Raw genomic sequence first — 21,656 nt, 5'->3', positions numbered from 1 at the left:
CATACCTGCTCCCATCACTGGAAAAACTGATCAACCATGATAGTTTTTGCCTCCTGCTCCCCCACAGAAAGGACTGCCACTGGAGGTCTTCTTTGGCATAAGCACGTATAAATGGCCGGTAGAGTCATGCATGTTTATGCCTAAGTTCTCCTACAAGCTGACCATGTCACAAGTGTATCTTCCTATTGTCCTCTTTAGTATAGTAAAAAAAGAAACATAATTGTTACAATGCATGAGCTGCAGTAACACACAGGCCCTACAGAAAAAAATCAATGAAGGCTATGGTGCTGCTGCTCTTGGTAACGCATCTTGCTGGTTCGATCTGCACCTAAACCTTTTTTCTTTTAGATTTACCAAAACCATATAATAGGAGGTCTTTCAATTGTATGCAATCAGACAGGCCCTTGCACTACATAGTTGAAGCTAAATCTAAAGGAAATAGAATAACAGACGTTGTATAGTGTGTATCCAGCTTTAGAAATATTTATCCATGAAGACATTTTATCAAACCTGTATGTAGACCATTTACCCTGTTAGAACAAATGTATTTCCTACTGAACTTTACACGATTAGTTAAAGGGTAACTCCACTTTTGTTGAAAAAAAAACAACAACATTCCCCTCTGGGTGATTTATTTACATTGCAATGATTTTAACAAACTTTGTTGCAGATTCCTTCCAATTTTTTGTTATTCTGGAGAAATAACTGTGTTTCCATGTGCAGAGTGAATCTGTATGGGAGTGGTTCTGTAATTATCAATCAGCTGCTGCACCTACAGGGCTCTAATTAGAAAAATTGCAGTGTCTGGGGGTATCTCACCAAAAATGACATTTTTGTTGCAGGGGATGCCCAAAATTTTATTTGTATCTTAGTGAAGACTTCTGTGAAAATCAGAACACCAATCACACAAATAGGAAATTACATAACTGAGGGGCATTCTGTACACCATCTGTGTACAGAATGCTTCCATGTAGCGATATTGCAATGTGTTTTACAGAAAATTACAGGTCTGCAGATTGAAAAGGAAATCTAATTTTTAATAACATTCAATTACAATATGACATAATCGTATATGCTATATTGTTTTTTTTTTTAATTTGCTAATTTTTTTCCCACAAAAGTTGAGTTACCTCTTAAGGTTTTTTTGTCACCCATACTTGGCAATTCTGCCACAGGAAGAATGAACAATTTGCAATGGTGTACAAGATACTTACAAGAACAAAATTCTTAGCAGTATACAATTAAATTTATCGCTATGTCATGCACCAAGTATTCTATTATGACCACAGAAATAGTTTGCAAATAACATACATGAAATCTCCCAGTATCAGCTCTGGCTTGTTCCATAGTGCAGGGACAATCAATGATTTCAGAGAGAAAATCAGAAAAATTCTTGTCACTTTCATGCCAATTTAAACATTTGTTATATGCCCAGCTAGCAGAGTCCTTGCGAAAGTCTTCACCCAGGTGCCATGCCATGGCATGATCCACACTCCATAATGAATGGACATCCCTGTGATCACAAACAAAGTCTGGTTTACATTATATAAACCCATTAATTGGGCATTTATTATACTTTCATTGTTTTTATAAATTCTTGTGAGGCAAGGCAGAAAAGCACAACCAGTAATGTTAGCCATACATTTGTCAATCCTGACAGTGGGCAGCCCAAACAGTAATGCTAATGGATTAAAATAATCATCACCATGTTTAACGTTTAATGCAAATGTAAGCTGTCTGTAGAACACAGCTCTAGTTTAGCTCATTACTAACTGGATATAGACCTGCAGAAGTTAGGCAGTAGGTTTACTAAAGAAAAACAAAAGGCAGCCCAGAAGGTGGCCCCTGCTAGTGGCTAAAACCCCCTCCACACCTGTGGGGGGTTAATGTATTACATGTATAGAGGCCTCAGAGTTCCCTTTATCATTTGGGTTACCTGCTGAGGTTGGGGTTGGGGGGTGCCTACCCCATTAAGACACAGATGTATGGCAGGTATCGCAGCTTAGTAGTTCTATAACATGGAGTCACTGCTGAATGCTAACGTGGAGAATTCTGTGCTTTTGGGGTGCCTGCCCCTGTAAGCCACGCCTCTCTGGCCACAGAGGGAGTGCCAGGCTTAGCTTTGTGTGTTTTTCTTTTGAAGAAGCAGCAGTGGCCACCCCTAATAAGGGCTTCTGCCCCAAGAGGAATAGGAAATATTGGATGGAGGAAGAGGTGGTCCTACAGTACTCACTTCCATTTTGAAATCTACATGGCAGCTTCTCCTATGTTTGAAGTCAGCACACCATGTTTCCTGCTGATTGCCTTGTTTTCAGACTTCACAGAGAATATCTGCTGGTGTTCAGAGATTTTTTGATTGAATACCTTCACTTCTCTACTGACTGGATGGTTGCCAGCTTCTCAGGCCAGGACTGCTGCACCTGGAACTGTAAGTTTCCCTATGAGGGGGGGGGGGGGGGGGGCAATCCTGTACTAACAAAGTCTGATGGGCAGCAAGAGAGATATTTTGCAACACCTGTAAGCCAACACCTGTAGAATGTTGAAAAGCTTGATGGGGTTGAAATAGTCAGGGGTGGGAGTGGTTCAATAATTGGGTACATCACTTTATTAAAAATCAGCCAAATATTAACGTATGCATGTTCTGTTTACCTATTTGGGATTGAAAAGTCCTGTTATTGTGCAGAGGACTGTACAGGCATACCCCACTTTTAAGTACGCAATGGGTATTATTTACTAAAGCTGGAAAGTGCAAAATCGGGCTCACTTCTGCTTAGAAACCAATGAGCTTTTAACCCCAGCTTGTTCAATTAAGCTTTGGTAATAATATCTCAAAGCTTATTGGTTTCTTTCAGAAGTGAGCCTGATTTTGCACTTTACAGCTTTAGTAAATAAACCCCATTGTGTACTTAAAAGTGGGGTATGCCTGTATAAGAAGTTGTATTCATATTAACTGATTCATATATTTCCAGAGGGAGAGGGCTACTGTAACTGCTGTCTCCCAGTGATTTATTGTATATTATGTACACAAGAAAAAAAATGGCGTTTGTCCTTTCAGAAATTTTTGTTTGCAAAGTCAAAATCGGATGTCGAAAGTTGTGTACACACTGTAGGAAAATCAAACGATCGTGCCTCGTGCTGAATTTTTCTCCTGATTTTCTCATAGTGTGTACCCCCTTTAGCCTAAGAAAAGACACTGGGAAAAGTATAAAAAACTTTGGATTGCTATAGTCTGCCCTAGAACACAAGCTTGCTCTTTTAAGATAATCTTTTTTTATTCTTTGTTATAATTTCAAATGCAAAATGGATTGGGTGTGTTAATTGTAGCAATAGTAGATCACACCTCATTATAACAAGTAATGCTTGTTATAAATGATATGTTATACTAAAAAAATTTTCAAGGTCCTGCATAAATAAATATATAAATATATTTTCAGACCAAAGGGTTACTTTTGTCATTAAAGTTATAATAAAGACAGGTTTGTTTTTTCTTAAAAATAACAAACATGCCATACTTCCCTGCTCTGTGCAATGGTTTTGCACAGAGCAGCCCCAAACCTCCCCTTTTATGGTCCTTTACCGGTGCTCCTGGCCCCTCCCTCCTGCTGAGCGCCCCCATAGCAATCATTTTGCTATGTGGGCACCTTAGCAGGCTCGCTCCTGAACCACTGCTCTATGTGTTCATTCACACACATTGGCTCATTGGCTTACTAGCTGTGATTAACAGTAGTGGGAGTGCTGACTCAGCCAATAAGGAGGAAGAGACTTGGGAGAGCCAGTTCGCTGGATCGAGAGGTAAATATTTGGAGTCGGGGAAGCTGGGGTGGGGGGCTGCTGCACATAGAGGGTTTTTTACCTTCATGCATAGAATGTATGAAGGTAAAAAACCTTGAGCCTTTACAACCACTTTAACACTATGTGTTTTATATAGTAGTATGTGCAAACTCTGAGATTAATTAGTTCAAGCCCAACTTCAGCTAAACATTGTTATTTTAGTTTTGGACAGACTTGAGAAGTATCTTTCTTTATTTTTTATTGGTGTCAATAATCTCACTGGGATCATTAGAATTATTGTGACACCAAGAAAGAAATCAGGGAAGCGGTTGTCACTGGGTCACAAAGATGTTGACAGTAACAGCAGCCAGATAGTGTCATCCACTAAAAAAAAAGGATTTTGTTGCAGTTTGTGTCCACATTAGAAGGAATTCCCATCACATTCTGTCCCATCAGGAACTGAGGGGAAATCTTTAAAAGGGTGATATAGACTACAGGTAAAATTTGACTCCCTTTGGATTTACTCTCTTTGCTGCCCCAAGGCCGGGTCCTTCAAAGCCCCCCCCACACACACACAAAATAACTGGTTTTAATTTTACAGACTAAAACTACTGACTGAAAATACTCTGTAATGCCGAAAATGCCTTTTAAAGATTATAGCAGTAAGAAACTCCCTACAAGTTTTTAGTTCTTTAGTTCTTTTGTTTTTTTCATTTGCCAAACTCATCAATAATATCTTCATAGGACAAAGTATTTAAAAGTTCTGACTTTGGCAAGTACAGCTTCTTGACCAAAAGATGATCGTTAAAAGTTCTTTACTCGTTTCAGACATGAAAAAAACCGTTCTGCTGAACAGTTAGTAACCAGAGTGCAAAGATAAATACACATTGCTATATGAATATTAGGGTAAATAACCTGCAATTTTTCTGCTTTGAATGTTTTGTAGAGCTCTAAAATTGAAGCTTCGCCTTTATCAAATGTCCTGCTAGTGCTATGCATATTTATATAATCCAGCACTATAATATTTAACTGGCTGCTTACTTCTGCTTGAGCCTGGCACAGTAGCACACACACATGCACTGCACAACATGATCACCAATCATCTTCAAGAGGTACCTGCTAGGCTGCACTCAGTGCTAATGATCCCTGCTGGCTGCAGCAGCCTGGGGGTTCCCCTTCTTTTTCTGGTGGTGGTGACATCACAGTCTCAGACCCCCGCTCCTGGCCTGGGGGAGATGATGCCGGCCGTGCAGAGAGGGTATAGTTCTCCATCTTTTTCTCGTGACTTGTCTCTTCTCCTCACGTCACGAGTCACGTTACTGGTCACAGAGATCCCCACTCCCGGTCGCACAGTCAGCACAGAGGAGGGTAACGCTCCGCCTCTGCCAGTGACCTTGCTTTGTTCTCCACCAGGAAGTCATCACGCGCACGCACCTGTCTCTCATGGCCTCACACAGCCTAGGCAAAGTAGCAAGTGATGGCGCTGCCGGCTATGTTAGTGCGGGGGGGGGGAGCGAAAGCCCAGAATTCACCGCAGGAGCGGCACCACCCCTGCACCACTGCTGCCCCGAGGCCTGACCTTAGTGACCTTGTGGGAAATCCAGCCCTGGTTCTGAGTCCTTCCCACTCTTTCCAAATGAAAAACATATAGCACAATTCAAATAATGTTAATGTATTTTATTTATTTTTTTTTGTTTAATTACCTCTCGCCATTAGAATGTTGACTTGGCACAATCCTTAGGCTTCCAAACTCATAGATGCTATGTTCTGGCAATGCTGGATGAGGGATAAAAGTGTAACTCCCGTTGTTAGCATATTTATGTACCAAGGTATAGAGATATTTCCAGGCTGCTGTCCAGGACTCTGTATAAGGTTTTCCTGTCCATTATAGAAAAGAAGAACATTTATGAAGACTAGAACAATAAATTTAATTTCCTACTTTAGTTTCCATGCTCTCTAAATAAAGAGGAAACAATCACATCTGTTAATGACTGGTAAAACTGATAATCTTACAGATAAACACGGACATTAATAAGCCAATAAATATTTAAACTATCCAAAACCAAGCTTATGATATTTCCTCCCCCACGTGCCTCTTCCCCTGAATTCTCTGTTAAAATCAATGGCTCAACTATCAACCCATCCCCCCACGCCAAGGACCTAGGTGTAATCCTGGACTCTGAACTATCCTTTCGGCCCCACATTCAATTGCTGCCCAAAGCTTACTGTCTCAACCTCCGATACATCTTCCTAACCAATGTCACCACAAAGCTTTTAACCACTTGACAACTGGGCACTTAAAACCTCCTTGTGACCAGACCAATTTTCAGCTTTCAGTGCTCTCACACTTTGAATGACAATTACTCAGTCATGTAATACTGTACCCAAATAAATTTTTGTCCTTTTTTTCATACAATTAGAACTTTCTTTATGTGGTATTTGATCACCTTCATTTTTTGCGCTATACATGAAAAAAGACCAAAAATTTTGAAAAAAAACATTTTTCTTAGTTTCTGTAAAAAATTTTTGCAAGTTATTATTTTTTCTTCATAAATTTTTGCCACAATTTATACTGCTACATATATTTGGTAAAAATAACCCAAATTAGTGGATATTATTTGGTCTTTGTGAAAGTTAGAGAGTCTACAACTGTGGTGCAAATCATAAAAAATTGATCACACCTGATGTACTGGTGGCCGATCTCATTTCTTGCGACCCGAACAAGCCAGGAAAGTACAAATACCCCCCAAATTACCCCTTTTTTGAAAGTAGACATTCCAAGGTACAGTAGGTGCTGCCGATATTGTGTTTCCAGCGAGATCGCGACGCGCTGGTTACGGCGACAGGCTTCTCTAACCAGCACGATCCCGTCAGCAGACCGCTAGTAAAAGAGCTGGAAGAAGGAACGATGGCCCGGCAAGAAGAACTGAAGAGGGGAACAAGACCCCCGAAAGTCGGAAGAAGAGGCGGCCGCGACAGAAGACCGGGCCTCCGCTAGTAAAAGAGCTAAAGGAAGAAAGCGGAGGCCCGGCAAGAAGAACCGAAGAGGGGGACAAGACCCCCAAAGTCAGAAGAAGACCCCCGGGCGGCGGCAAAGAAGAAAGCCGGGCTCGTCCGCTAGTAAAAGAGCTAGTAAAAGAGAAGAAGATAGCGGAGGAGTCCGGCAAGAAGACCCCCCAAGAGGGAAGGCCCCCAGAGCAGTGCAATAAATTATTTTTAAACCTTGTGTGTTGTGCTTTTTTTACATTTTTTTTCACAGGTGAATGGGTAGGGGTATATTGGGCCGGGATCCTTTAATAAGGGGGCTCCCAGATTCCGATAAGCTCCCCGCCCATAGACCCCGACAACCAACGGCCAGGGTTGTCGGGAAGAGGCCCTTGTCCTCATCAACATGGGGACAGGGTGCTTTGGGGTGGGGGGGCCGCAGGGCACCCCCCTTCCCCCAAAGCACCCACCCCCCCATGTTGATGGCACGCGGCCTGGTACGGCTCAGGGGGGGGAGATCGCTCGTCCCCACCCCCTTTCCTGACCGGCCAGGCTGCGTGCTCGGATAGGCGTCTGGTATGGATTTTTGGGGGGACCCCACACCGTTTTTTTTGGTGTAGGGGATTCCCCTTAATATCTCTACCGGACCTAAGGGCCTGGTATGCCTCCGGAGGGGGAACCCATGCCATTTTTTTTATTTGGTGTGGAGTTCTCCCTTAGGATTCATACCAAATACAGTGCCTGGTATTGGCAGGAATCCAATTCGGGTCCTCGCACCAGTGTGAACCTGGCCAGCGATGCTTGTTGCTTATCGGGAAAGGAAAATAAACATTTTTCCTTTCCTGATGCGAGCCGGCTCGGCGCTGGCCCCCGGCGATGGCGCTCGCAGGTTGTCAATCTCACCCATAAAAGCAAAATAAAAAAAATAAAAATACACTCTGCTACTCCTCCTGAGTATTATGATACCACATGTGTAGGACTTTTCCACAGCCTAGCCACTTAGAGATGCCCAACATGCAGGGAGCACCATCACGTGTTCTAGGTGCATAAATGACACATCTAACTTGTTGACTACCTATTACACTTTTGAAGGCCCTGGAGCACCAGGACAATGACACGTGACACTGACGTGGCACTGATGACAGATGGCACTGATATGTGGCACTGATGACATGTGACACTGATGTGGCACTGATGATAGATGGCACTAATATGTGGCACTGATAACACGTGGCACCGATGACCGGTGGAACTAATACGTGGCACTGATGACAGATGACACAAATACATGTCACTGATGGCACGTTACAGTAATGACAGACGGCACTGATACGTGGCACTGATGACATGTGAAACTGATAACAGATGGCATTGATGACAGTTGGCACTGATACGTGGCACTCATGACAGATGGCACTAATATGTGGCATTGATGACAGATGGCACTAATATGTGGCACTGATGACACGTGGCACTGATGTGGCACTGATGATGCATGGCACTGATGTGGCACTGATGACAGATGGCACTTATAAATGGCACTGGGGACAGATGGCATTTGGGACAGGTAGCACTGACAGGTGGCACTGGAGACAGATGGCACTAACAAGTGGCAGTGGGAACAGGTGACAGTGGGGACAGATGGCAGTGAGATGTACTGTGGGCACCTTATTTTTCGATGCAGCTGTTGGTTTCTCCCTCCTCACACGCTGTCTCTGTGTGAGGAGTGAGAGCCAGCGATGAGAGATGATCTCATGTGTTTACATATGAGAGCATCTCTCATTGGACACTCAGATCACACTGTAAATGGCCGCTGTGATTGGCCATTTACAGCGATCTGTGACTGGCTGTGTCCAAGGGACACGGCCAGCACAGAATTTCCCCGATGCGCGCTCGCAGGTGTTCGTATCACGGAAGTAAACAGGAGGACGTCCAGGGATGGCCTCCCAGCAATTGGCGTCCGCGCTGTAGCCGTCTTTCGCTTTGCTCCTCCCAAGACTTCCTGCTCTCTAGCACCCTTGTCACCTCATCCTTTGCTGGCCCCCAGGACTTCTCCTGAGCCTCTCCCATCCTCTGGAATGCTCTACCCCAATCTGTCCGACTATCTCCTACTTTGCCCACATTCAGACAATCCCTAAAAACGCATCTTTTTAGAGAAGCCTATCTGGCCCCACCTAACATATTTACATTTATTTTCTCCTTCAGCACATACTCCACAGTTACTACCTCTTGTATCTCTTGATCCTACCTCTTAGATTGTAAGCTCTAATGAGCAGGGTCCTTTGATTCCTACTGTATTAAAGTTCATTGTATTTGTACTGTCTACCTAAAAGTTGTAAAGTGATGTGTAAACTGTCAGTGCTACACAAATACTGTATAATAATAATAATAATATTAACTAAAAGAACATAATGCATTGCTTTCACGTTACCTGATTCCTCATAGCCCCAGACCTCTATGTTAATTGAGTTCTCCTTAAACGTGTTTGGATCCCATTTAACTGTCAAGTTGCCATCATAATTGGGTGTGCCATAGTACTGCCATTTTGTTTCATTCACTAGAGTACATTTTTCTGACTCTGACACTTTTCCAGGATGCACTGTAGAAACAAAAGGAAAAAATATGAGCTCTCAAAACACACATTATTTATTGAGTCACAATATTTTAAAACCCATCTCTAGAAATTTCTATTCATTTTCTAACAATACTCTTTATTCTAACATGCAAAGAGAAGTGAGTATTTCAACTGTATTTAAGGTCCACATCAGAATAACTCATAAATGCCATCTGCTGTCAGCAAATATCTGCAGGCTTATTTTTAAGACCCCCATCTACGTATGTCCATGCTTTACTAGCACTATGGCATTGATTATTCCTGGCTGCATGAGTATGGAACTGATTCTGCCTCTGTGAAAATATATATCTGGTTATTTAATTGCAGTATTGATTGTAGCTCTTTGGAAACATTTTAGGTTATGTCAGTGTGGCCGGAATTCAAAGGGTGTAAAGGTGCCCATTAAAGGGTAGTATGCCTCAGTAACAAGAAGGTGGTAATCTTTACATTGGAGCTACTCTTATCTTGGATATTCACTGCAAAGGTTCCCATAATTACCTGACAGCCAAGTGCCAGAGTGGGGATATGTTTTCCCTCCATCCACAGATATTTCAAATGGAATACGTCCAGTCTCATACAGTAGAGGTGACACACAATGGGCTTTTCTCATTTCATCCACATAACCATTCACAAGGATTTCTTCGTTAAACCTGATAAAAGATACAGCATGCAATAATCATAAATGTATACTTTTTGTAAATTTTAGACTTCAAAAAAGTTAAAACAATTAAAAGTTAGAATCAAAATAGAATACAATACAAAGTACCTGTAATTATCTTTATTAGTGCTAGAAACTGCTGTTACCTTTATTAGGTCTAGGACCTCTCAAACTGGTTTCATTTTTTTGCTATGGGTTTGAGTTTCCTCACTAGGGGTAAGTTCCACCCAACCACCATCTCCATGTCTAGATAGAGTTTCCTAGTTGGTTATGGAGGCTGTCTGACTAAATAGAGGGACGGTAGTTTGGTATAGCCTTATCCCAAAAAAAACTCAATCCTTTGTAACAAAATGGGTCAAGGTCAAGAAGGTGCACACTTTTCTAAAGACTAGACTTTGCTAGCTGGTAGAAAGAATAGGAACCACCTACAGGTGCCTTCTCTTTTACAAAACATTTATTCAAAAAATGATTTGACAGGTTTGCTTTAGGTTGAATTTTAGAGTGGGGAATGATTAGACGACCAATCTGATTTTATTAATGTACCTGTGTCCCCCTAGCTAGATTAAACCTCTCAATCCTGGTGACCATTATCACCAAAGAAGAAAGTGATCTAAATTCCAAAAGTTTTACATTTTCTTCAGAAAAAAAGGTAAGGATAAAATATATAAAGGGGACCTGTTCCAGTCAAAACTGTCTTAAAATAGAAATTTCCTTTTACTTTGGAGAGATTTTCGCCTACTTGCTGTTGCATCTACAGGAGAAAAAATGAAAGGAACATTCTTCCAGGAAACACAGACAGCAAAAGTACTACCTTACAAGGGTTTTAATAATTCCCTACTCTATCTAAATCAAAAAAGCTATTGGACTGACATACACGGTAAAGTAAAGTCAATTATTTTGAAGGCTGGCAAGCTAATCAAAGGGCATATTACTTTCTTCAATTTAAATTAAATTATAGGCCCAGCGTATTTATCATGGACATTGGTGATGTATGTTTACATTATGCAGGAATTTCAAAACTTGCTCATTCCCAATGAGCACTAACTTTGTAGTTTATTTAGAAGTGTACTTTATATTTTAGTCATTTTTTTTTAGAACAAATTTAATTCTGTTAGAAAATACCTTAAGACTTGCTTTCTATGACTATACTGTATATAATTAGGTTATAAAGAGTAACATTATTAACATGTTTCCTCATATTATACCAGAACTATCCTTTCATCCTAAAATAGGCACTTAAAGAGTGGGGTACAGGGATATCAGAAGCAGATGTCTTAAATTGGGTTATGTGTGCTATATGTCTACATATATTACTTGATAAGCAAATAACAAATATTCATGTTGCTCATAGTTTGCCAAGCTTATTTTATGAAACAATGTTTATAGACATTTTATCTGCATCTTGTGAATGAACTGATGAATGGAAACCTTCTATTGTTAAAAGAGCATACAGTAATATATAATCGTTGTTTGGCTATGCCTTGTGAGTGCTTCCTGCTGAACTGTGTTGGATGACTTCTTTGTGTTTAAAAATTACACTCTTGGTAAATCCTACACAATAATCTCAAAGGAATGCAATGATATTTTTAGTTACATTTCCAGCTTTACTTTTTACATACCATACCTGCATTTCACCACAGAGCTTTCATCAAAGGTCACACCCAAAATGACAAAGTCTCTGCCCCCCATCAACAAGCCAGACTCTGGTGTAATACGCACACAGAATGTGCGGTAGTCTGGACAGCAGTTGCCAAGATTCTGACAGGTTACATGACAGGAGCATTGACGCAGAATTTGTCCACACTGCATAGAACAGGAATTGTCACTTCCTGGTTAATAAAATAAAAAATCGGATTAATATGCAAGCCTATATTTCCGGCCTACAGTACATATCCAGGTATAATATATACAATAATTAGATTCACTGCACATTATTTTTGATTTTGAAAATGAGTTATTACTTTATAAATTGAACTATTGATAATGTATCAAGCGCTATGTTTGTTACAAATGTTCCTGAGTCCCAAGAACTTGGACCAGGAGACTTCATCTGTGACTTATATTGGCTGTTGACACCATGCTGATCAGGAATCTGTTAGAAGGTCAGTGGTAACACATAAAACTGTCACCTTCATTAATGAAATTAAAATATTTTGGTGCCTTTGAACAAATTGTATAATACTTAATTTAGTTAACTCCAAAAAATTATAATAATCTAGGAGCAACTTAATTGAAAGACAATCAATAATCCTCTAGTGTAATCTCATCACTTTAATGCTTCGATTATCTACAAGACAAGTCTTCTCTTTCTACAACAATAAGGAGAGCAGTCTTCTACAGTCTTCTGGTCATCCCTTACTGGGGTTATGTCTTGGTCCTACTTAGACTTGGGTGCTAGTTGTGATTGAAGCACTGAATATTAAAAGATAAATGCAGCATGTGTAATCAGTAATCAGAATACTATGTATATAAATCATCTTGATATTGAGACCTGAACAGTAGCCTTGATTAAAACACTTGAAGGTGTTCATAATTGATTACCCCAGTTATAAACAGCCGCAAATAATAGTATAATAAAACTTAACATTTAAAAAAAAAAGTACTATGTAGTCTTACATTTCTTACCTAATAAACACTGAGCTGGTGCCCCAGACCAATTTCCATTAGATTGGCATGTTCGCTGTTTGGACCCAGACAGTACAAAACCGCTGTTACAACTAAATGTGACGGTAAAGCCAGCTAGGTAGTTTGTTCCATTCTTAGATCCATTTGCTGGTGACCCAAGCCAGCCACATGTGACCACTGAGAAAATAACACAAGAAAATGATTTCAGTTATTACAGAGAATATAGTATTCACCTAAGTACTACTGCATGACCACTGTTAAGTAGATATTGTTATGTTATTGTTAGCTTGTCTGTTTTAGTTCTGAAAAACAACTTATCCATTCTTCCATTAGATACAAAAGTAAACGGTCTGGTGTTGCCAGTGACACAGCTCCATCCCCAAATTAAATGCAACAAAGAAGAATTATGCCCTTGAGACTTTGAATGAGGTGAGCACAAAAAGATCAATGAGAGTATACTAAGTAAATATGGTTTATAAATTTATTAAAATTGTACATTTGTCGTATATGAGATGCATGAACAAAGGTGCCAAACCACTTGGCAGTGATAAAACACAACATTACCAAGTCGCCACATGCATATATTTTTATACTTGTTGATGTACAGTAATACACAGGCATCTTATAACTTGACGAGTTTCACAAATCGCTGCTCGCTTCTTCAGGAGTAGATGCAGTGTATACTGGACTGAGCCAACATGTCAAAAGCCAATAAACCAACAGGTGGCAGCAAGGTATGTCTATCCCGGGAGCTGAAGGGAAGGAACCAGCAAGGATCCACTGGGGGACAGATGAAGGGCAAGAATAAGATGAGAGCCAAAGTGTATGACCTTTGATGCCCCTCAATGTCCAACATAATTTGCAGAATGATGTGTGTGTCCTCAACATGTGAATTGTGGGGCCATGAAGAGAGAAATCCCATGATGCTAATCACTCCTTGCCTCCACCTGTTGGTTGAGGCAACAGGTGGAGGCAAGGAGTGGGATTCTTTTTCACCATCTGTGTCCCATTGCGAAGATGTCCCTTCACTTCATGTCCCATATCAGAACAGGAAAAGAGTGGAAATCCCTGAAAATTAAAGGAATTTCTTGGGGACTTCCAAATGTTTCTGGGGACAACCCAACATTTTGGATTTTATTTTACTTTAACTTTCAATTAAAATGGTAAACAGTTCAAATAGATAAGGGGAATCTCCCAAATGGGCACAGACATCAATAAAACCTGTCAGGGGGTCTAATCCCTCTCCACTCCAAAACAAAACAAAAACAATTTTGTTTAAGTCAAATTCTTAAAAAAGTGATGCATCTACAAACAGGCACAATCTGTTAACTTAATGTGCAATATTTCAGGCATTTTTAGGCACATCTTGTGTGAGTCTAACTTATTGCATTTGCTCAGCTTTATCATGATTCTGCATTTAAAACATGCTTATACAGCATAGATAATAGGAACATTTAATCTACCTGGTTTAAGGTTCTCCACCAAGATGTGGTGACTTTGATGTGAAACCTTGGTAGCATTGCCAACTTCCAGTTTTCTTGTAGTAAAGGTATCAAATCTGCAGAATGAATCATTGCCACACATATTTTCTACCTCCGGGAACAGTGGGTCATTTTGCTCATCCTCAATACGAAATGTAGGCATGAAACTAGGATCATGCTTAAAAGCGTACTGTTCAAAAAGTATTTGAGAGTCATACTGAAAGAGTGAAGTCTGATTGGTTACTGCCCCTAAAGGAAGAAAAAAAGAGGGTTTTTAAAATGCAAGAGGAAAAACGAATTTTAAAAAATGGCACAAATTTGTTTAGCAAATAAATTAAATTAAAGACTAATTATACATACTGGAGTACAGTATACCTTTGCCAATTTTTTTAAGGGAATCTACATACATAAATACCTCATGGATAGAGCACTTACTACTACAGAAACTTCATGTGTAGACAAAGGCCAACTACAGAATTGAAAGTCCACTAACCTATTTTAAGGTGTTGATGTTGAATAATAATATATAAAGGTTGATGGGAAGTCATATGGGCACCACATCCCCAGCAAACTTGTGTAAGTATGCTATTACACCAGTGACTGAGGCCAGCTCTCTTTGTTTTAGGAGCTGGCAGATTTTGTAGGCACCCCTCTGTGTAATCTACCTTGCACTGCCCTTGCCTGGCTCTTTATTCTGATTTTAAATTGGGGGTACTTGGTACTTGTCTGCTTCCCCTGCTGTTCACTTATGCCCATGCCCGGGCAATGGCTGCAACTGTCTCAGAATTGCGATCTTTGACATCGAATCTTCTCCTTGAGTGGATATGATACATTCTTGTCAAGTAGTATTTCTTGCTGAAGGAGCTCATCATGAAACTACTTGCTAAAATTCCATTAACAATGATTTGTCATGCTAAAGTTCAATTAAACAAGATTATCTGATGGTATAGGTCACAGACAATATGCACATAATATGTACAAGAATTGTGTTACAAGCATCTACAGTAAGTACCCTAAAAATGTTTATTTTTATATTTGTAATGAATGATACATATTGTAACACAGTATCTTTTTAACATTTAACATTTAATTATGTGTTCTATTTCCAGCTGGCACCTATAAAATCCCATTATTTATAATGATTATTTCTGTTTACCCTATGGTGTTGCTGAATCAATGTTGGTGCCTAACTGCCTGCACTAGTGAGATGTTGCTCTGAAACCTGGTGATGTACAACACGTACAACCGGACTAGAAAAAGGAAGTTCAATAGCCAGTAGCCAATAGCTGCCCTTGCGTCATTTTTGGTCCGTCGGAATAGCATACAGTCTCAACGGTTTTCCCGATAGGAATGAATTCCTTCGGAAAGATTTAAAACGTTCTATTTCTAGGTCCCTCAGAATTTTTGAAAAAAAAAGTCAGATAAAGCCCACACGCGATCAGAATATCTGATGAAATGATTCCGTCTGACCTTTTCTGCCAGAAAGTCCGGTCATGTGTACGCGGCATAAGAGGTATTTATTACCTCTCACAGGGATCACAGAATTCCACCTGACAATGCCTTTATCTGATTTTCTCTCCTGATTTCTGCCCCAAAAAATGCTCAGGAAAACTTTCTAAGCTTTTTAAACAGAATTTCATTAAGTTATACACTCTGTAATTAGTATTTGTTTGCAACGTTAAGATCATTGACCTTTAAAGATGCAGTCACTGTCAACCAATTCATTCTTAATGTTCAGAATGCAAGCCCTAAAGTGGTTGAAGTTGTTCTCTCAGAAGTTCAGCTCTCTCTGCAGTGAGTCAGCAGCCTTCAAGTCTTTTAATCTCCAAAGTTAACACACAGCTACTCTGTGAGAGTGGCTGAGCTGTTAAGGGAACTGCTTCAACAACATGTGCTTCTCCTTTGAAGGGAGATATATTACTATACAAATACTTGAATGTCCATATCCTAACCACAGATTCATTTTAAGGCTTACATTTCTTTGCTTCTCCTAACTTATTCGTAGGCAGGTACAGTTTTTTCATCCATTAGGTAGTGCTGTACCATCATACAGATGGAGACAAGTTTGTTAGGAGAAATTGGCCCTCATGGACTCCCTCTGTGTCTCAGAGGGAGTAGCTGTCTGATTAGATGTTACAACTTCTGGTGGCCATCTTGGGTAAGGGAATCTTTTGAATAAGAGGCCCCACAGCATTTGGCACACTTCTAGCTAGTGAATGGTAGGGAGAGGAATCTGTTTGTGTGGGACAGTGATTAGTTCAGGGTCAGGTTCTTGGCAAGGAGAAATAGTTTAGGGGAGAGGCTTCCTTCTCACTATGCACATAGTGAACAGTGCAGAGATGTAGAGCTGGTGCAGATTGCAGGAGCATTCTTTGCCTTTTCCCACAAGGAACACTAACTCTGATAATGGATGCCATCCTCTAGTATAGTGTTACTCAACTCCAGTCCTCAAGGTGCCCCAACAGGTCATGTTTTCATGCTTTCCATTATTTTGCACAGGTGATTTGATCAGTTTCACTGCCTAATGCCGCGTACAGCGGACTGTATGGTGTACTTAGTCAGTCGAAACACATTTCAGCGGACAATCCGCTCGTGTGTGGGCTTCAGCTGACTTTTTCAGCGTGCAGTCCGGCGTACTAAGAATTTCGGATTTTTCGAAATTCTGTCCGTCGTACTTTGGTTTCAGCGGACAATCCGCTCGTCAGTATGCTAGTTCGACGGACTAAGAATGGCGCATGCCCAGAAAGGATTTACACGGCGGAAGGGTGCTTTGCTGTGTCTTGGACTTCCTATTTCTAGTCCCGTCGTACGTGCTGTACACGTCATCGCGCAAGCTTTCGACAGACTGTTTGTGCATCCGTGTGTGGTCAAGTCCGTTCAGTCGAAAGTACGACGGACTGTCCGTCGGATTGTATGACGAACTAAGTACGCCATACAGTCCGCTCGTGTGTACGCGGCATTAGTAATTACCACAGCTGAGGGAAATCCTGAAAACATGACCTGTTGGGGCGCCTTGAGGACTGGAGTTGAGAAACCCTGCTCTAGTAAAATGTATTGTTTTTCTGAGGATCTGTATATTCCCTAAACTGTTGATAACAGTGCTGAAGATCAGTTTAGCTGTTGCTGCAAACCAACTGTGCAAGCATTATATAAAAGACATTAGTGCCATATACACTGTATTTCCTCCCAATACAAGGCACTCAACTTAGGCCTACATATTGGTTTGTGACAATAGATCGATTTTTGGCTTCCTTGTGCTTTGTTATTTCAATAGGTGGGGCTTATTTAACCCTGGAAACACAAGTTAACTGGTCAGATTGCATAGACCGCTTTGATGTCAGAACATTCTGTTTACACAGATATACAGTACATTACTGGAACTGCCATATGCGCTCAACAGAGGAGAATATCCTGGAAAGTACTCAATATTGAATATTGTATGCTTGCCATTCAATCTGGCGCTTACTCACAATCTGCACCAAACTGGTAAATTTCCTCTGGGCTGGCAGTAGAAGGTAAAACAGTGCCATTTCTTAGTGTGAAGTCATCTGCAGGATCATCATTCATAACTCCGAGAAGTCCTTGGGTTTTGTTTTTGAAAATCTCAGGAAGAAGAATTGACAGGCTGAGAAATCCTTCTATTTCTCTCACTTCCACCCCAGCTCCTGAGGCAAACATTACTGTGACACTGGTGTTATAGGGTGAGAATAAGAAAACCCCTAAACAAAATGAACAGAAATATTTTTTTCACTGAGCACTGTTAGACAAGGTAAAATAGCCACTTTCAATTGTTTTAGACATATTTTGCAAAAGTACAGGTTATCGCCAAAGTCAATATGCTTGTATTAACTGTATCTTGGATTTAGCAGCAGATGATAGCTAAATTACCAGAGCAATTCGTTTTGGTGCAGGGAACTGAACAGTGGTAATGTTTGGCACAGACTTGTATGGAGTTGTTGCTGGTACATCTGGTAACTGATAACGTTAATTTGGCTGAAATAAGGATTTTTTACTTACTTGTAAAATCCTTTTCTTGGAATATAGTACAGTACACACACTTTTTTTTACATCTTGACCATAGGTTATATAGTGTCACCCTCAGGCGAGGACACTGGCAAACAAAGTTGTTAGTAAAACACATATAACTTCTCCCACTGCCAGAAATCCTTAGTTTTTTGCTAGTGTCTTTTTGTGGTGAACTACCTCTTTTAACCGAGAACAGGTTTCTGACTTGTAATGTTCCAATATTCCTGGAAGACTACTGTTGGTTCTTCTCTCCCTGGCTGCATTCACAATACTGCCGAAATATGATTGCAGCTTTTAGATTGGTTGCCCCTCAGCAGCGCTTCAGGGAATTTTAGCTAGACCCATCCACGTGGAAGGTCTGGCTGGCCTATAATTTTGCCTTTGCCACTAGAGTCTGCATTTGGTGTTCACTCGTGGTACAGCAATACAACATGGTGCAAGTAGCTACAGAGTGCTCTACTGGCCCAAGGCAGTGGCATTCCAAATCCTGGTAACTGCAGTCCCTGAAGACACTTTCCATGGGGTATGCCCTTTCGTAGAGGACAAAGAAGGGAGTCCCCACCTGGTGGGTTCTTCCCTGGGAAGGAGCCAGTGTGGTAAGTGTGGGAGTTAGATTATTTATATCCTGGATCTAGTAGCAGATGATAGCTAAATGACCAGAACATTTGATTTTGACACAAGGAATCAGGCACAGGTAATGCTTGGTACAGAACTGCATGGAGTTGTTGGTGATACATTTGGTACCTGATAAGGCTAATTTGGCTGTTTAAGAAACAAAAATGTATGAATTGCCTATAAATTGCTTTTCATGGAATACAGTACAGGACACATGCTCTTTCAAGTCTTGACCATGGGTTATATGCTTTCACATCCTTAGGTAAGGACACTGGCAAACAAAGTTGATAGGACACCCATATACTGTATCCCATCGCAGTCCCTGAAAGCCTCAACTTTTTTAGCAAGCAGAGGAGAATGCCAAGACAAAAGAGAAGGGGGCCTGTGTTCTGTACTGTAATTCAAGAAAACTATTTTACAGGTAAATCAACAATCACTATTTGTTAATCTTACATCACAGGGCACAGGCTTCTTTAAATCTTGACCATGGAACATAATAAAGCATCTGAGGCGGTGGACAACACAGCAAACCCCACCAATAGGCTAAAAAAACAAAGAAATCAGGTTCCCAACTATAAAAGCATTTTGAAGCACCTTACGGCTGGAGATGGCATCTGCAGAGTCTGAAAATCCACCTAATTAAACTTCACCAATATGTGAACAGAAGATCAGGTGGCAAGCTTTCAAATCTCTGAAACAGATGCTTAGTTCTGAAAAGCCAAGAGACAACCACTGAAGGTGTCGATTGAGTTTTAACAGGGAAAGGAGGATTACTATCTTTTAAGGTGTAAGCCTTAGTGATAACCTGCCTAATCAACCTATAGATAGTGGAATGAGGTGCAAAATATCCCTTGAGAGAGTACGCAGGCAGGACAAGCAAATAATCCAAGGTTTGGGTGGAAGCAGCAGCTGTGAGGGAAACTTGCACTGTGCGTACTTTAAACAATGTAGAGCATGGGTGTCAAACTGGTGACTTTATAGCTGTTGCAGAACTACAAGTCCCATTATGCCTCTGCCTGAGAGAGTCATACTTGTAACTGTCAGCTTTGAAATGCCTCATGGGACTTGTAGTTTCTCAACGGCTGGAGGGCAGGCCCAGTTTGACACCTGTAATGTAGAGAGATATCTTTGAGATGCTTTGGAGCAGAAAAAAAAGAAGGCAGGGCAATGTCCTGATTAGGGTGGAAGGAGGAAACCACTTTAAGGAAAAAGGAGGCCTGGAGGACTCAAAACCATCTTTATTAAGATAAGGTAAAGTTCCTTACAGGATAAGGCCACCAGTTCTGACAGCACAAGAAAAGACGTCTTAACATAGGGTAAGCCAATATCCAGAATGGGCTCAAGAAGACCTGACAGGACCAAACTGAGATAACAAGGAGAGGTGTGGGAACAGAAGGGAGTGATGTGACCCACCCTCTGAATAAAGGCCTTTATCCGAGAATGAGAGTCCAGCAGTTTCTGAAAGAGAATGGCCAGTGTTGACACTTGACCATTCTTGGTGCTTAAGGCTAAATATTGCTCCTGCCCAGATAGGAGATAAATCAAAATACACCCCATGGCGTATATTCTAGGGTGAAACTTCCATGCCTTGCACTAGGGAAGTAAGCCTTCCAAGTGAAATGATGTGTTAGAGGTCAATTTCCTAGCTAAAAGTGAAAAAATCTAAAATGAAAATATTGGATGATAATTGCAGCTGCTGTACACAAAGTGCTCTTCACTTGAATGAATAAAATAAAATAAAATAATTACAGCACTCGCAATAGTGCTTGAATTATTCCAATAAAATAATAATAAAATCAATCAAATAATCATATTGAAATATTGTAAAACGTCCCAAATAAAAGTGCTTAGGTGCTCCAATCCTCATATAGTGCTCCAAAACTTCCACTTCGTGGTGTGGCACACACCCTTCCTGTGTCCCCACTCACCAAATAAAATGGACCCCTAGCTTTTCAGTCTAGGGGTCATAAGAGCTGTAACACTGGCCAGCAATGACGATTCACAGAAGGTCCAATGGATATCTCCCCCTGCGTGGTATTCACAAGTTGGTACTAATAGTGAAGTAACAGTAAGGCTGGTATTTATTGCACAAATACAGGTTGGTACTTACAGGACAGAAATGTAAAATAAGCATATAACAATGTAGGGATAAAATCCAGGAAACGCTGCATCCTGTGTGCATTCCACCAAAACCGGAAGTGGCATCTTTTGGACTTGGCACTGGAAATTACATCAACGCGTTTTGCCCTCCCACAAGGCATCATCGAGGACCTCCAAGGTGTATATGAACTGATTCCACAGATTCACCAGTGCATTCACAGCAAATGTCACCTTATTGCTGAAATGGGGTGGCAACAGATCTATATTCAGCAACAGATTTATATTCATATATCCCAGCAGTGACGGATGTCCTTGAACATCTCTTGGTAAAGAGACAATTCCCCTGCATCCAGGCTCTGGCAACTGAGAAAGTCTGCTTGACACTTGTCTACTCTGGGAATGTGGATTGCTGAGAAGGCTTGAATGTGCCTGTCACATTCTCACGTACCTTGTGGATGAGCCTGATAATGCAGAGGAAGGCCTCCCTTATGTATCTGACTCTTGCCCCCTGATAGAGCAGACAGGGGACCTGAGAGTCCAGAATGGTATGAGTGCCTGGCAGGTTGGTTGTCAGAAGAGCTGCTCCAGAATTTATGATGCCACAGGGATGAGGACCAGTGAGATGAGAGGTCAAGAAAGCAGGTAGTCTTGGAGCTGGATCAGTGGATATCAAGACACCACACACCGGATGCTAGTGGCAACCCACTGTGGATCAGCCCTGAGGGATAAGGATCACAGACAGGCACAGGCACACCGTGTCATACACATGCTTGAGATGTCA

General features: G+C 41.0%; 1 protein-coding gene across 1 annotated transcript in view; it reads right to left on the bottom strand.

Moving 5' to 3' along the window:
* SUSD2 (sushi domain containing 2) overlaps nucleotides 1-21,656 on the bottom strand; it is a 263,794-nt gene that overhangs the window by 110,267 nt on the left and 131,871 nt on the right. Inside the window, exons 11-18 of the mRNA XM_077462081.1 lie at nucleotides 17,605-17,853; nucleotides 14,117-14,383; nucleotides 12,654-12,830; nucleotides 11,653-11,857; nucleotides 9,869-10,020; nucleotides 9,188-9,355; nucleotides 5,475-5,649; nucleotides 1,312-1,513 (exon numbers count right to left, since the gene is read on the bottom strand). Of these exons, the coding sequence (XP_077318207.1) occupies nucleotides 1,312-1,513; nucleotides 5,475-5,649; nucleotides 9,188-9,355; nucleotides 9,869-10,020; nucleotides 11,653-11,857; nucleotides 12,654-12,830; nucleotides 14,117-14,383; nucleotides 17,605-17,853 (1,595 nt within the window). The remainder of the gene's footprint in view (nucleotides 1-1,311; nucleotides 1,514-5,474; nucleotides 5,650-9,187; nucleotides 9,356-9,868; nucleotides 10,021-11,652; nucleotides 11,858-12,653; nucleotides 12,831-14,116; nucleotides 14,384-17,604; nucleotides 17,854-21,656) is intronic.

Source organism: Lithobates pipiens, unplaced genomic scaffold, assembly GCF_037356315.1.
Source record: "Lithobates pipiens isolate NorthernLeopardFrog02 unplaced genomic scaffold, aLitPip1_a1.2 Scaffold_3, whole genome shotgun sequence".
Lineage (NCBI taxonomy): Eukaryota > Metazoa > Chordata > Amphibia > Anura > Ranidae > Lithobates > Lithobates pipiens.
Note: the sequence above shows the minus strand (reverse complement) of the source record. Positions and strands in the feature narration are given on the sequence as shown.